This window comes from Micromys minutus, assembly GCF_963924665.1.
Source record: "Micromys minutus genome assembly, chromosome: 21".
NCBI classification, from domain to species: domain Eukaryota; kingdom Metazoa; phylum Chordata; class Mammalia; order Rodentia; family Muridae; genus Micromys; species Micromys minutus.
The window spans coordinates 24,669,379-24,686,557 of record NC_137956.1 but is presented as its reverse complement, the minus strand read 5'-3'; the positions used below and the strand labels follow the sequence as shown (position 1 = coordinate 24,686,557).

General features: G+C 40.3%; 1 protein-coding gene across 1 annotated transcript in view; it reads right to left on the bottom strand.

The window, feature by feature from the left end:
* The window catches only part of PLOD2 (procollagen-lysine,2-oxoglutarate 5-dioxygenase 2), a 64,444-nt gene that overhangs the window by 13,769 nt on the left and 33,496 nt on the right, over window positions 1-17,179 (bottom strand). The window contains exons 4-10 of the mRNA XM_080934128.1: window positions 14,029-14,192; window positions 11,907-12,019; window positions 9,445-9,508; window positions 7,728-7,825; window positions 5,682-5,783; window positions 3,084-3,209; window positions 1,581-1,702 (exon numbers count right to left, since the gene is read on the bottom strand). Of these exons, the coding sequence (XP_080790254.1) occupies window positions 1,581-1,702; window positions 3,084-3,209; window positions 5,682-5,783; window positions 7,728-7,825; window positions 9,445-9,508; window positions 11,907-12,019; window positions 14,029-14,192 (789 nt within the window). The remainder of the gene's footprint in view (window positions 1-1,580; window positions 1,703-3,083; window positions 3,210-5,681; window positions 5,784-7,727; window positions 7,826-9,444; window positions 9,509-11,906; window positions 12,020-14,028; window positions 14,193-17,179) is intronic.

Here is a 17,179-nt window from a genome sequence, read left to right as displayed (position 1 = left end):
ACTATATATTTTAAGGCATAAAAACGTATAGGAGCCACAGGGATGGCTCAGTGTATCATAGTTCTTGCTATGTGAATATAAGGACTTGTGCCCCAAATCCATTTGAAAAGTTCAGCATGGTCCAACATGTCTATAGGACATAGACAGAGGGGTGTGGCTGTGACTGGCAGGTTTTCGGACGGCCTCCAGGGAAGTGAGAGATGTTGTCTCAAGGGAATAAAGATAGATAAGGATATCTGATGTCCCGCTCGGGCTTCTGCAACATGATAGTTGCCTACACTCATGCACACACATGCACCATACGTACAAAACATCCTGTAACAAAGAGGGTATGTGAACCTTGTAAATGCTTTCTGAAAGGGAAAAAAACCTTAATTTGTTTATATTTGAAATTATGTTTTACATGCAAACACACAGATGCACAAAATGAAATATTAGAATTAACGAATTCAGGTTTTTATTTTAGTGGTTTAGGGTTTTTTGCTATTGTTACTCTCTCTCTCTCTCTCTCTCTCTCTCTCTGTGTGTGTGTGTGTGTGTGTGTGTGTGTGTGTGTGTGTGTGTGTGGCGATGAAGATTAATCCCAACCTTATCCATGCTAAGACCACTATACTACAAACCTAGACACCAGCATCTGGAATTTGAAAGGAATTATGGAGATGAAGTTAAAGGTTGTCAGTAAATTTATTAATATTTAATACATGATTGCACAGAATGTTTTTTAGGGCAGTTATCTCCTGTCTGCTCACTGGAGGTGGTGACTTGCATCTTTTTCCAAGTGAGCCTGCAGTATTATCAGCAGAAATACCAAGGCCTGAGCCACTGCTGGTACCAAGATGATCTCTGAAATCTTCCATATGTTATGGCTTCTGTATGTAGGACTCTTTTGTCTGCTTCATCTTTCCAGTGCTGGCCCCTTGGCTACTTTCTGCTCTTAAGTACATTTTTCCATATAGGTGCCAAGCACAGTTGATGGGAAGACTTACAGCAGCTATTCAAACAATCAGAGTAAGTTCCGAAAAGGAACTCACGGGGCTGTCTAATAAGATTCGGGGGCACGGGCATTTCTGCCTGTACAAAAATCCCATCCCAAGCAGAACCCCAGCTATGAGGTGGACTTGGAACAGTACAAGAATGAGAGTCAGCAACAGACAAGAATGTCTCCTGATAAGAAGCCATGGTATGTTTGCCTTTCTACAAGCAGTTTTCAAAATGCAGTGTGGAGGATCGGCGTGGCGTTCTCTGAGGCCATGCCTTCACTGCGAGCCAAATTTGACATGGATTCTATCAGGAGTGTGAAACAACTTCAAACAGTCTTCTGAGTATGCAACATTAGCCAGGCCGAGCGGGCGCACCTGGGTTCCCCAGAGGCCTGTACTACACACAGGGCCGCCTGCCTCATGGTGAACATAAAAGTACCTGACGCCTGCAGCTGCACCCACCCAGACCTGACGCCTGCAGCTGGGTCTGGGACACATTTGAAGCGTCTGCCTTGCAACTTTAGTAGAAGAATTCTGAGACCTTTTTTACAGGAAGTTCATCTACTGGAACATTAATTCTATCTACCCATTCAGACATACATGCCCATGTTCCTGGCTTCCGCTTGACTGAGATTTTCCTCTGGTCCTACTATTTTTATAGTGCCGATGTCTTGTTTAGCTTTGTCAACAAACACCTTGATGTCCTTTTCATGGTAGACTTCCTATAACGCATTTTAAATAGAAAAAAATTAGAGAGAAAAACAATCATGTTTTATATATAAAGACGATGTTTCACATTGAAGTGTGAATTATGTGATTCATTTTTCAATACAAAAATGCACTTAACTATTGCTTTAAAAACAGACACAGAACATAAAATCGGTTTGCATCAACATCCAAAGAGAAGTGCCTTCAGAAATATTTCAGTATCTGCTCCTTGGATAAATCCTGCAGTAGCACTTGAGTCCTAGTAATTCAAGAGAATGTGAACTGTAGGGAGAAAAGAATCTTGCAGCCTAAGAATCTTAGACATTTGCCATAAAAATGTAGAAAAGGTCTATTAAATATAATGGGTATCAATCCGTAATGACTATAAAGTCTCATTGTGCTAAATAAAATGCAACAATAATCTCTGAAGCCAAAGGCAGCAATATAATTACAATATTACAAAGATACGCAAGATTACGTTTAGTAAGATGGAGACTCTGGCATATTCGTATTGACAGATAGGCTGTCTGCAGGTAAACTGTCAATCTGGCATGACTCAGCCATACTGAAGTTCCAGGGAATTCTGTCTCCAGCACCAGGCTGTGATGAAATTTTTATGTAGCACATGCTACTCTGCCTTCCCAAAAGTGCTGTCATAGCATGGCAAAGTCAGTTATCACATAAGGCTGCAAGACACAACCTTAAGCAGAAGCACAAACAGAAATGTTAAAGATTTTAAAGCCATCTAAAAGGAAGGTAACATGTAAACAAAAAGCTTAACACCATGGAAGTAAAAAAAAAAAAAAAAAAAAAAAGAAGGGATTGTTTTAAGAATCTACACTATGATTAATTTGGGATGGCAAATGTTCTCTGAAATTACTAAAGGCAAGTTTCTGAAATTTTAAAATAGTCTCTAAGGAAAAAATAAATGATTCTGAGACACCCAAAAGACAACAGTTAAACAAAACACTATTGGCACAAAAGTAGAAAACGGCATGGTTCATGTCTTGCAAGAAATAACACATCATCAATTCTCCGGTGAAGCACATGCCACTTTGAGATGGACGCAAGTGGTTTCAGGTCTAATGTGACGGTGCTGTTGCTAGAAAATCAGCAGTGGCCAGAAATCCAGTGAAAATAAAGCCCCAAACCCTCCCCAGTGCAAAGGAACACAAGCTCTTCCACACACCCTCCACAGACACTCTGCATGAAAATGGCCAATATTCAGCCATTTTCATTACAGAAACTGTCAATTTCATGCTGCTCAGTTTAACATTAGATTCGATTTTCAATTCTTAACCCAGAACGGAAGGAAAACCTTCCACTTGGTTTATGCGCAAGGAAATTCACTTCAAAAGAATTCTCACCCACAACACTCACACATGGGACACTTACTTTATTGTGAATAAAAAGCTGAAGTGCTTCTTTGGGATAATCCAGTGTTAACAGTAGGTCCAGGAACCGAGGTAGAAAGGGGGTTGGTTGTTCAATAAAAACACCTATTGTGACCTTTGGATGGACCTATGTGTTACGGCAGATACAAAGGCAAATTATCATCAGTACCACTCTAAATTCTATTCAAATCGTAAGCAGTACCACGGGGAGGGGAAAACCACAAAGAGCAACACACAAGTCAGCATAATCACTAAACTTGCATCAAGCACCGATGTCCTCTAACACTTAGTATCCACGAAGCCAGTCAAGGTGGTTTTATCAAATTGGATCATGTTCCTGAAACCTGGATGCATAGCTTAAAGTTCTTATCCTCTTCATCGCATAAATTTGGGGTACAGTCTACTTCCATGATCCATTTCCTTCAGGGCTGCTCTCAAAGAAATGGCTTCCGAGCCGAACGGTTTTGACAACTTCTATAAGCTCCAGGCCAGGGGTGCTGCTTACTAGTAGAGGCCCTAACTTTCACTGGGCACAGAGAAAGAACAGATTGGAAGGAAGGAAAAAGGAAAAGAGGGGGGACGGAGATGAATTCTCCCTTTATTAATAGGCTCTTATATTCTTACTCTTTTCTTCGCATTATTTTATATATGCTACTTTCACTAATATTTTATCTTAGTAAAAATACTGTATGCACTTTCTTAAATCTACTTTAAGCATACTAAGGTGTAGTTTCCTCCTTTTATTCTTTATATGAAACTGTCTAAAATACACATTGACCATGGCAGTCTTTGTGATGTTTTTTATCAAAGAGAATGGAAGCTCCTGGTTCTAAAAGAGTATCTTTAAGGGGGAAAAACAGGCACACAATCCAACTCCTACACAACAGCTAAAGCCAGAGCTACGAGACATCTTCATGGAGCCCAAACATGCTGAGCAAGGTCGATACCACTGAGCCAGACCTTAAGTCCCACAAACCAGATGGTGTTGACTTCACTCTTATCTCTTCAAGCACATTCCTGCATTATCTGGAAATAAGAACATGTCTGCAGGAAAGCCAGCCTATCCACTGGGCTTTATTTATCACTTCCAACACTGATTATTAGATATGCAAATTAATGCAAAAAACCCTGGAGGCAGTACACCCACCCTCTTTAAGTTCAAGCAGTATGATAGTGAGGAAAGCCACACACAAACAAAAACTGCTACATCAACAGCACACTCAACTTTCCCTGTCAGCATAATCGCTAAGCTGCATCAAGCTCTGATGTCCTCTAACACTTTGAGAACCTTCAGCTTATTGGAGGAAACCATTCAAGAGTAGTTCACAATTATTTCATTCATTGTCCAAATGGCTTAGAAGTTATTTACCATCCTACATCATACAAAAGCAAGATGGAACTCGGGAGTAACTTAGAGCCATTAAATGATCTTATTTTAATTCTTTTAAAACAGCGGCAGCAATAGTGAAACGTCTATCAAACACTAAAAGTATCTGAAATATGCACGTATAGTGCCTGTGAGATGACTCCAGTAGTAAAGGTACAAAGGTGTTTATAACCCATAGGACTCATCAAAAAAAGATGTCTTTTTATGTCTTGCAAGCTGTCCTCTGACCTCCATATGTGCACATAGAATGCATATATGAGCATGTACACAGACACATGCAGAAAGCATGAATGAGTTAAAATATAACAGAAATTTAATTCTACACAATAAAATTGTACTATGACCCACATGTAAACATGTGCTGACTCTGGAATCTTAACTCCTACGAATACTTAATGTCTTTGTGCCTACTGAATGGTCACTACATTTGGAGACTACAGACTTCCATTAGATTTAGGAATAACTTGTTTTCCTTTCCTAGCACAGTTTATTACGTTGTAAGTAAACCACAGTAAAGAACAAAATTATTTATATACAAAAACATTATTTATATGTTGAATTAAAAAAAAAACCCTCAACACGAGCATTTTATCCTTCAACCAGAAAGTTTATGTTAGAGAAGAAAATCTAAACAGAAGGAATCCATTCTCCTTCTGGAGGACACCACCATTTTCTGCAAAAACCATCAGGGCAAACGATTAAACATCTCTGTGGTGCAGATTCATTCAGAGCTGCTCTGGCTCGCTTTCCAGATCGGAAACATTTAGTTTGTTGCTTCAGAGTCTGGCCAAAAAAATCCTTTCTTTCAAGTGACATAGAGCTTTACTCAGAAGTTACTAAATGTAGACAATTTACTTTGTGGCCTCCCTTCCGGCAGCAATGAGAAAGGAAGCATTCATTTTGGGAGTTGCAGGGTGCTGTGTGGGGGACGCTGCTGCTCCCAGGTACTGCAGTCACAGAAGCCCCCAGAGACTTTATCCTGAGCTGCTTCAACTCCTTGGCATGCAGTAAATGCTCAGCCCCCTCAACTTTCAGCTGTTAGTGGTTTCAAAACAATTAGAAAGGACAGTCCTGTAGATTCTCTCAGTCACTGTACTTGTATAAACCTAATATCCAAAGGACACTGTAAAACAATTTGCCTTTTTCCCGACTCACTTCATTTTAGGACAATTTAGCTTTTAATCGATGTTCATACAAATAAATTCTACTTACGTCTACTGTAGACAAGTCAATTGTGTCCAAGTCACAAAGAGCACAGCCGTTTTCCTGTGTCCATGAATTTGGAACATAGTTTCCAAAGTAATTCAGGAGAATCTAGTAAAGGCAAGAGAGAGAGATGAGCAGAAGCAGTCCTTACCCAGCAAGGTGTGCTCACCGATCCTCAGCGCTGCAGAATTCTGTCTCAACCTGGTATAGCCGCAGAAGTACACTAACATTTATCAACAATATATACACATTGAATAAAGCTTTCTTCTTTTTATTGGATATTCTCTGTATTTACATTTCAAATGTTATCCTCTTTCCCCCTACTACCATCCCCCTTCCCCATCCACTTCCCTCCATGAAGGTGCTCCCTCTTCCAACCACCACCTCCCACCTCAGCTCCCTGGCATTGCCCTACACTGGGAGAACATGCATTCACTGAACCAAAGTGAATTCACTGAACCAAACCATTCACTCTCCTCCCACTGACACCAGACAATGCTATGCTCTGCTACATATGCAACTGGAGCCATGGGTCTCTCCATGTGAGATCTGTGGTTGGTGTTTTAATCTCTAGGAGTTCTTGAGGGCGTGGTTAGTTGATACTGTTGTGCTTCCCATGGGGTTGCAAACCCTTTCTGCTTCTTCACTCCTTTCTCCAGCTCCCTCATTGGGGATCCACCGCATATGCAGCCACCAAACCCAGGCACTACTTATGATGCCAAGAAGTGCTCACTGGCAGGATCCTGATCTGGATGACTCCTCAGAGGCTCTGCTGGAGTCATACAGATATGGTTGAGGATGCCACAGCTCACCACCGGACTGAGCACAGGGGCCCCAGTAAAGCTTTCTTTAAAGGATGAATCACTAACAGCTGTAAACTGTGTCTAGAAATGTCTATGTTGTTATAAAACATGGACACACTCTGAAAAGGGGTTTAAAGCAGTGGCAATGTTTTAAATACACAGCAGAAACAAACTACAGTGCTTCTGTCAAATAATAAAGTGACTATCATGCCTATATAAAAATGGACACCTTAATACACGTCACTTTTAAAAGACATAAAGGACATAAAAAATGCAGAACATATAATATATAATTGGACACATTAAAACAATCCCCACAACTTAGAATAACTGACAACTTTCCCACTTAGAAGTAACAAAATTTAATATTTATGCCATGAATTCATCTACTAGATCCTCTGTATGAATATGAAAACGGTCAGTAGCTCCAAAGGGTAAGTCACAAAGGGGCATTTGTGCTTTCTGTTTTAAGAATTAAAATTTGATCTTGGAAATTTCCACCTCCTGCCCTTTGATTAAGATATTGAGAAACAGTTGTTTTCAAATGGCCCCATGTTTGTCATTCATGCAGGAGATGATCCACCTCCTCCCAATTCCCACACAGCAGGGCATCTGCTTTCCTCTTAACTGGAGCTGCCTCTGCTGGCTGCTGTGGAAGGCATGGAAAGCTGCTTCCAGGGCTAGGCTGCCTTGGGCTCCTAGGCACTGAGATCTAGTACTTCCTGACTCCTCCTCAAAGCACTTCCAAGAATGATGTCATTTGGTCTTGCTTAGGACCTGTTCTGAACCATATCTAGCTATTCGTGAAGGTCACAGTGGCTACACATTATGATTTGGTGCATGAATTAAGTTCATTTTTATTATAACTCAAAGAACTAAAGAAATTACTTCATGAGCAAAAACAAAACAAAACGACCCCCCCCCCAAAAAAAAAAAAAAAAAAACAGGTGATTATTCTAACGTGTTTGAACAATTTGGGGACTAAGGCTTGCTCTCCTGTCCTCTGGCCTTTACTTCTCCTAAAAATCAAATAAACACTAAAGTGAAGTATCTACTATGGAACAAAGGTCATAATCTTGCTAAGAGAAAATCCTGTTTATCCTAAACCAAATGCTATATTGCATCAAGACAATGTAAATACCTGTTCTTCACACTAAAGTTCTCACAGATGGTTTAAAAAATGACGGCACTCAGAAATTTCTCCACCGTCCCACACTGAGAAACAGCGAGCTGAGAGCACGGCGCTTACCTTAGTGGGCCCGTTCCCATTAATGGCCACTGGCAGTGTCTCATAGAATGTGTTCTTCACTCTGCTCTTACCATTTTCAAACTTTAAAACAACTTCATCTGGGTTGAAAAGAGAAAAGTTTTGTCAACCTCAAACATATATAGGACTGTAGAATTCTAAGACACACTATCCAATTTTTTTTAAATGCAAGGCAACTGTCTTCTTCAAGTCTGTAGTTAGCAAACAACAGCTTCCAACCAAATGCTGTATCACAAAACTGGGCTGAGAAGTAGCTTCGATAGTCCTGACATGGAGCAGTGTGATACCAGCCACACTACCAGAATTTATCCTCCTGTAGTGGACCCAGACCGGCCTCGAAGGGTTGTTCTGAAACAACAAGCTATGTGTGTGTGTGTGGTGACTGTGCACTCCCTGGTATAAGCAAGACTTGCACGGCTGATGGGCACCTGCTCGGATGGATGTACAATTCTCAGCTGGCCTTCTGTGATGGTCCAGAAAGCAGAGAAGAGCATGAGAGGCACTGTGTTTGTACCTCAGGTTTCTCACCTCACAGTTCTAAACACTACACACTTTCTATCCCAACAACCTAGTCACTGTATGGACAGCACATGAACTATACTGAACTCTAACACACTAATATTTAAGATGGTAATCCATTCATAGCTAAAATATTTTGACCTTTAATACACAAATTAATGCACTGATAGGTCCTACTGGGGTACACATACCTCTAGAAAAATGATACAATCAAGGATACTAACATGTATGTACGTGTGCATTCTTTGCACAGATGTACTCAAACATGCAGGTTTGCACACTTGCTGTATGTGCACTCATGAGTATGCACACAAGTACTGTTTGAGCAGCCACAAGTATACAGTTGTGTGTGCACACACAAGTGTGCAGATGTATCTGCATGTTGTATGAGCAAGTACTGACAAATGCACAGGTGTACACAGATGCTACATATATACTCATGTGCAGGTGTGTGCATTGTATGGATCCTCACAAATGAGCACAAGCACACTCTGTACATTCACTCTCAAGTATACAAACATGCTTGTGTGTGTACAAGTATACATGTGTGCTCATATGCTCTTTAAGAGTGTACTCACCTATACACTAGTATACATACATGAGTTTTGTGAGTATACACACATGTGCAGGTGTTCTACACGTTGTGCATATAGTCACAAGTTTTCAGGTGTTACATGCACACTGAGAGTACATTTGCACATGTGTACGTGTGTGTGCATACTTTTAAGAATGTTGGTACATGCACACACTGGGAGTGTATTCACATAAGTGCTGTGAGCACAGGTGCTCTATGAAGTATACTCGTAAATGTGCAGGTATGCACACACTCTGTGCACATGCACATATGTACAAGTGTTCAGGTCTAGTAAATTGTCTTTCAATTTACTAAAGGGCCAGGTAACTCAGGATCCAAAGAACTTGAAGCACACAGTGTGCTGTAAAGGTGTAATTAAGTCACTGCTACCCACCCAATGGAAGGGACCCAAGGCCAGTACTTAAACTTTCTCACTCCGTGGAATATTTTCCTGAATTCTGTGGGAACATGTCAGCATACATTCAGTATCTGATGTTTTGAACATTTTGAGGGTTGCCACCTTGGCTATAGCACAAGTGGTCTAACTCAGGAGAGTGCAGAAAACGGGCATGCACACATACGAGGAGGCGGCACGGGCGTCTGTACCTGTAGCTCCATTCAAGGCCTGGAAAATTTTGCATTTGTGATCCAATGTGATGTTAAAAGCTTCCTAAAAAATAGGAAAACAGGTAACACAGAAAATTACAACAGAAACAGCCAACAGCGCAGTCATATTGACAAACCCATCTTGGAGGGGATTTGCAACTTTTTAAAATACTTGTTCAACGCATTATGAAAATATTCAGATGTCTAAGACAGACACCACTGTACACATGACACTTGCAGTCACACGGATCTTGGGTCCCTGGTGACAGTGTGCAGGACTCCAGACTCAAGAAAAGTTACAATTATATTTATAGTGCACAGAAAATGCACAAAATGTTACCTCATATTATTTAAACTCTTTTTTTCAAATTGCATTTGCTTTTTCTCTGAATTAAAGCTTAAATCAATTTTAAGAATGTTTTTTATAAAGCACGAGGCAGACTGAGTTCTAATAGCCAGAATTTTTAGTATGATCTATGTATTTGAGAAGCACAAAATTTTATTCATGTGTAACGTGCAGTCACAGGAGAATTTTGTCAATGAAATACAAAGGCACTTCCTGACCCTTCCGGAAAGGCTCATTAAGGAGAGCCCATGAATTTCAATGGCTTTCTTTGTAAAGCCCCCTGAATTTTATCTGCCTAGAACAAACCTATGAAGACTGGGGACCCACCAGTCACCTAGGCTAGAGAGGACACATGCACTCCAGGCTATATAGGGAGCACTGCCAAGCAGAAAGGAGGACACAACTGTTAGGGCCCATTTCTCTCGCTTTATATCTAGTGTGCTAGAGAGAGAAATAAATACGCAGACAAAACCTTTGTCTTATTAGGCCCGCCAGGACTTTTAGTTATTCTGTTTGTGACTCACAGTTTTTAATTAAGAGATAAAACACATTGCCTCCCTAGAATCTCAGGCCATGGTCTTTGGAATCTTAGCATCTACATTCCATGATCTACATACATTCCAAAGCACTAGCTTTCTCTACCTTTTATGACATAGTGTGTGTGTGTGTGTGTGTGTGTGTGTGTGTGTGTGTGTGTGTGTGTGTTAGCCTGTATGTAAGCACACATGTATGTAGAAGTCAGAGGTGTACACTGACTATCTTTCTCTCTTTGCTCTCTCCCTTATATGGAGGCAGGGCTTCTCACTTGAATGTGGAGCTCACCAACTGAGCTAATTTAGCTACCACCTTGCTCCAGAGACAGCCAGCCTCTGTTTCCCAGCACTGAAAATACAGAATAACTGCTTAGTGTTTGTATAATATTTAGGATGCAAATTTGGTCTTCAGGCTGATACAGTTAGTGTTTTACCCACTGAGACATCTGTTCATCCCCTTTGCAAACATTCTTAGCTTTCCTGTACCCTACAAAACCCACTTAAATGTATCTTCACAGGTCTGTGTTCACCACACCGTATCTACAACACCAGCCCCTGGACAATGGTGAGGCACCCTCAAGCTCCAAAGGACAAGTCTCACAGAGATGCCCATTCTAGTTTGATGTACATCATTTTTAAAATTGAAAATTGCCTTTAATGCATATGCCATTTCAAAGTTATCAATAAAAGCATTGCCAGGCAAACTTGTATGTGATTACAAATTACAGCATTTCAAAGACAGAAACAGAAGGATAAAATGCTCAAAGAAAGCCTAGGCTACACGGGACCTTGCATAAAAATGGATGGATGGATGGACAGATGGACGAACGGACAGTTGGATGGATGGATGGATGGATGGATGGATGGATGGATGGATGGATAAATGGATGGATGGATGGATGGATGGATGGATGGATGGATGGATAAATGGATGGATGGATGGATGGATGGATGGGTGGATGGATGGATGGGTGAGTGGATGGATGGATGGATGGATGGATGGATGGATGGATGGATGGATGGATGGATGGGTGAATGGATGGATGAATAGATTTTCACAATTAATTTGTTATTGCTAGAACACTGTCTTAATAGTAGATATATGCTCCAAATTTGGCATAATTATCTAGCATAATCTTTGGTCTACAGGCTCAGAAACATCCCTGTCTTAACCTCATTCTGACATTTTGAGGTCTGGCAATGAGGCTGCAGCAGGTGGGCAGGCAGGAAGGCAGATGGCAGGCCTGGATTTTCTAGTTGTTCTATGTGTCCTTCCACACAATACAGCAAATAACAGGGTCTTAAACCCAGTTTTCCTCTCTGATGAACCCAGGTTAGACAAGGCTTCTGAGCCAGCCACTGAGAGACTGGGACAAAGTTCTCATACCCAAGGGAGGCAGGGAGACCAAGGTCACCAGTCCATGCTTCTTACACTGACTTGTAGGGTTTTAACTGTGATGTTAACAAACAATTTGCAACTCAGCTTCTGAAATCCTTTGTTTCAATGACCACTTGGTTGAGGAAAATACAAAAAAATCAGAGCAGCCAAAACAGCAAATGAGAAATTGCAAGCCATGGCTCACCCTCTTCAGTGGGTCAATGTAAATTTTCGTGTAAAAGAGCTGGTCATCATCATTATCCTGCAGATTCCACTCCTGGACCAGACGGCCGATGTAGGGAGCATAGCCAATGAAGCCTGCAATGCACAAAAATACAACAGAGAGCTCAGGACCAAAAGACCTAAACGCATGTCAACATGTCAATGTTGGTGCCACTGGACAGCTGCCAACATGGGAACGTCATGAGGTCTAACATATCTGAATGGAGAGATAACACCAACTATAATACAAAGCAAGATAACCAAAGGTGCTTTGAATGCATGCATTCCTGAAGTTAACTGACACAGAGGAACTAACCTTCAAAGGTTGCTAAGGAAAGGCTAGCTAGCAAGGAGCAGGGTAAGATGGCATTCCCCTTGACCTTGTGAATTTCTCTCCTTGGACCCACTGAAGAGAAAAGGAGTCATGGCTTCTGAATGAAGGAAATGTCTCCTGCTGTGCCAAGATTCCAGTGTAGGCAAAGAATGTAAGTTGTCACTGACTACAAAAATCAAGAACAAATTTTCTATCTAGGGAATTTGGGGAATTTTTTCCATTACTTGAAGCAGTCTTACTGTGCCTGCTAGACTGCTTGTCTGGCTAGCTTTTATATGTCATTGTCTGGAAAAGGAAATTCTAAAATTGAAGTGTTCCCCTTGGTTTTCAGGCCTATGCGATGACTCTGCCCTGGCATGGATCTACAAGGACCAGAGACAACAGGATCCTTAGCTAAGTCTTCCCCTGAGGATCAGACATGCAGCCAGCTGTATGACTGCTTCACTGACAAGATCACCGCACAGAGACAATAGTTTTTAGAAAGGCTTATCTGATGCTTGTGAGTAGTCTGCCTGCTGGTATGCGTGCAGTGTGCAGTGTGTGCAGGTGCTCACACTGGCCAGAAGACGGTGTCTGATCCCTTTAACTGGAGTCACAGACTTGTGAGGTAGCAGGTATGATATGGGTGCTGTGAACTGCAGAAACAGTGAGAGCATTCACACAGAGAATCTCTCCAGACTAACAATGTATGTTTAATTACTATGAGTCATGTTTTAAAATAAAAAAAAATTGATACAACATTTTAGTGGCTTACAGTATTGTCTTATAAAAATTATTTTCTTCTTCTTCTAAGGTCAAATATCCTTAAGTAAGTGAAATAAAATTATATTAATATGCATTCTTAATGCATTTTTTTCTATCCATGTGTTTTAAAACTAAATGATATATTTTCACTAGGTCATAACTAACTCATGTCCTTTGAATACCTCTCACAGACTGTTTCTGAAACCACAGACTCACTGCACGCGCTCACGGGCTATGCCTTCATCCCCTAATCTCCGAGGGCTTCCCTGTATTAGATCAGTGCCAACGGCACTTACTTGCGAATATATCCGCCATCTCCACAGCACCATGAGGCCCTCGGAGATTTCCCTCAGGGGGTTTTCTACCCAGATGAACGTGTACCACAGGATATCATGTACACGCCATTTTTATAACAAAACAACCAAATACAAACGACAACCTAATCCAGAGCTATTCGCTCACATGGAACACATGTCCTCCGTCTATGAGGTCACACCTTCTTCTGTCTGTGTGCCTACATTAATCTCAGTTCAAGGGGAACATATTCTATAGTCATAATGTCTCCAAGGTCAAATTTCCTCTTATTTAAGCAGTGTATGTGACCGTTGGTACTTAGTCTGTGGTGATTCTCATAGAGAATGCAACACTTCTGTACGTTCAGACACTATTTAAATTTTTGACTAAAAAAAAAAAGTCAAAATAAGTAATTAAGCATAATATATTTAAAAACAGACCAGATTAACAAGTGACTGTTTTTAATCACACGATTACAGATTAAACAAGAAACCTTTTCAAAGTAAACTTATTAAACTTAATATCCGACACCCAAAACACCTCAATGAACTGTAACGAGAAGACTTAATTCTCACTTACAATGTGGAAATTCGAACATCCACACTGCCTAGATACAGACAGCACATGGGAAATGGGGTTTAAGCTCTGACTTGTACTTGGCTTTAAGATACTTCCTCGCAAGGTCCTGCCTGTGGGGCTGTGAAACTTCCAGTCTACAGCGCGTTGTTCATACCTCCAGAGTTCAGGTAGCGTTTCCCAATGTGCACAACAGGATACCTGTCTGCCAGCCGCTTGTCTGGCCACAGCAGCCCGTCTGCTGCAAAGACGATCTTATGGTTTGTCTTTTGGAACTTTTTAAGAATTTCTTCAGGCCCACCAGCAAATACAACATCAAAACTGGTTTTAAAGGAAACAAACAAGTCTTAAAATGCATGTTTCAGAATTTTAGGACAAAAACTAAGAAAAAAATCCCCCCAAAAACCCGAGAATTTAGAATCCATACAGGATTAAAACATGTTTAGAGCACACAGCAGGCAGCCTCTGCCCAACTCACATCACACGAACTGCATGTGACTTGGTTTTATTCTACATTGACAAATGAAATAAAAATATCAGATGGTTTTCATTATATATAGTACCTTACCTACAAAATAAACATTGTAAGTTAGTGTGCAAATGTTACAGTTAGTTTAAGGTAATGACACTGGCATAAATACTTAATAAAATTTCCATCTTAACAAATATTTTGGTTACATTCAGAGACAGGAAGTTTAGTGACCAATTCATTATTATCCCTGATAAACTGGTTTTGGCTAATATATCTCACACTGCTATCAGTACCCATTTAATACTTGATATATTCTATAATATGAAATCTTAATCACATTTATATCATAATCGGATCCATAAATTTGAGCAAGGTAAAATTAACAAAATAATTTAACATGACAGGTTTATTGATTGACGACACCCCCCCCCCCAGATTTTATTTTTCAGATCTAACTCACTGGATCATAACTTAACAGAAAATTGACTGTAATAACCTCTATTAGGAATGCAACCTCTCACAGAAAGTCAAAGCTTATCACAACTTTAAATCTACCAGTATCTGTTTTTACATCAGTGCAGCTGAAAGCCAATGTTTGTCACACATTAAGCTAATCTTATGGTAGGTGGCAGATATGAAGGGCGAGCTCTAGAGTTCTGCAAAGGGTTCCCTAGTGGCTAGCACTGCAGATGGACTGTGAGTTCTACATCCTGGAAGCACACGGCTGCTCCATCTGTGCTCTCTAGCTGTGTCTATGTAAGATTTCGTAATGTATAGTTGACTGTGGGAAGCAAAAATACCATAAGCTTATGTTTTCCATTAGGCTCTTGGCAAAGATAATACCTGCCCCTCTTCCACATTCAAATCCTTGGATAACAGCATTGCTCATGTGTTAAGTTGAGCACATGGTCATCCTGCTTAAGAAGTACTATGAAGGAAGAAAGACACGCCACATGACTAATTCTGTCCAGCACAGTGTGAAGAAGCAAGACATATAACCACCAAGCAATATCCGTTAAAAAGGAAACTGACCGCACCTCTCTGCCCCTTTGCATAGGGCGTAAGTGCTTACATCTCTACAAAATAAAATATGTGGCTAAAACCTAAATTTAAAAGGCTGAATACTGTTAACACTGCTAAACAAATTTGGTATTTACTAATTCATTTTGAGATAAGAATCTCACTACATAGCACAGACTGCTGTTAAACTTGAAATGCTATGGGGGCTAGAATTACTCACACAAATCCACCATACAACAACCCCCCCAATTTTTTGAAGTAATACCTAAAATACTGTTTAAATAAGTTAATTTCTTTTCACTTGAAGCTATTCTAGAAAAATTAATCAGTTACTTATATTTCTATTATGAAATACTGCACTTTAAAATTAAATTTCTCTTTATTAATATCCAATAGGCAGACCGTCAGAGAGAGTGCAGAAACATAGATACATATTAGAATGTTTTATTTTTCTTTCTAGAATCAATAAGGAAGATGCTCTTGGCACTATTAACGCACAAACACATAGTCTATCTCAGTGTGTAGTGTACTAACGCAGTCTGATTCCAGCTTTGCTGCTGGCCATCAGAGTACACACACCAGTCATTTAACAGCTTACTTTCTCATTTCTAAAGTAGAGGGAAAGGAACTGTAAGTAGTCATTGTCCATCAACAGTTGCTACATATAAGCAAACACAGTGGCTGCTGGTTATTAGCTGGGGAGGGGCTGCTTAGAAAGTAGGGCATGGGAAAAGACAGTGCTCATGTGTGTGTGTGTGTGTGTGTGTGTGTCTGTGTGTGTGTTTTAAATAAACTTTAAAAAAGATGTCTATTTTAAACCAACTTTTATATCTCAGTAAACGTATTCTGAAATCTCAAAATTAACTTTTCTTGATGTGTTTTTAAAATTAAACAAGCTAATCTGGTTTACAAAACAAAATAAACAGACATTTCTGTATAACTGACTTCATCAGTCCTGTTTTTAACCATAGTTGCTTTATTCCAAAGTACTACTTGGTAAGTTTGTTTGTATGTGCTCATGATGTGAGTACAGAGCTTGAGGGGCGGGGGTGGGAGGGAGGAGGAGACATTAAAGATGAGGCCAAAAGCTCAAACTCTGAGTCAAGCAGACAGTGAGTCTCAGGAGGCCAAGACAGTCTCTAAAGATAGTTTAAAAATGTAGTTTAGTGAGTAAAAGAACCATGATTTATAGTGGATGGGCAGACGGATGGATGGATGGATGGATGGATGGATGGATGGATGGATGGATGGATGGATGGATGAATGGATGGATGGATAGGTGGGTGGGTGGACAGATGGATAGATGGATGGATGGACAGACTGATGGACAAACACACAGACACACATATATACAGACAGTCTATAAAAAATTCATAAGGAGCACCCCATACTCAAATGTTACAAATAAAGGTGGGGTTGGGGTGAGGGTGGTGAAACTCCACATACAGCCTTGGCGTCAGGTGAAGGAAAACTGGACTGAATTCCCAGCTTAGCCCAAAAAAAGTTACAGATGACATTTGGAAAGTGAATGTTTTTCATCTTGGGAACTTTAGTGGAGGGCAATGATAAAACTGTATTTTAGACTACTAATACGGGCAGTAGCCTATAAAAGAAGGTAATATATTTAATTTGCTTATTCATCGCTTCATCAACACTGCTTTTAAATGCAGTTCTCTTAAGATAGATGAGAAGGACATTATTCTCACAAAATTCAAGTAAGAATATTACCCTAACTAAAAAATGTAAAATAGTTCATATTCTTAGAAAGGGTCTCACATAACCCAGGCAAGCCAGGGAATGGCATGACGTCTCGGCT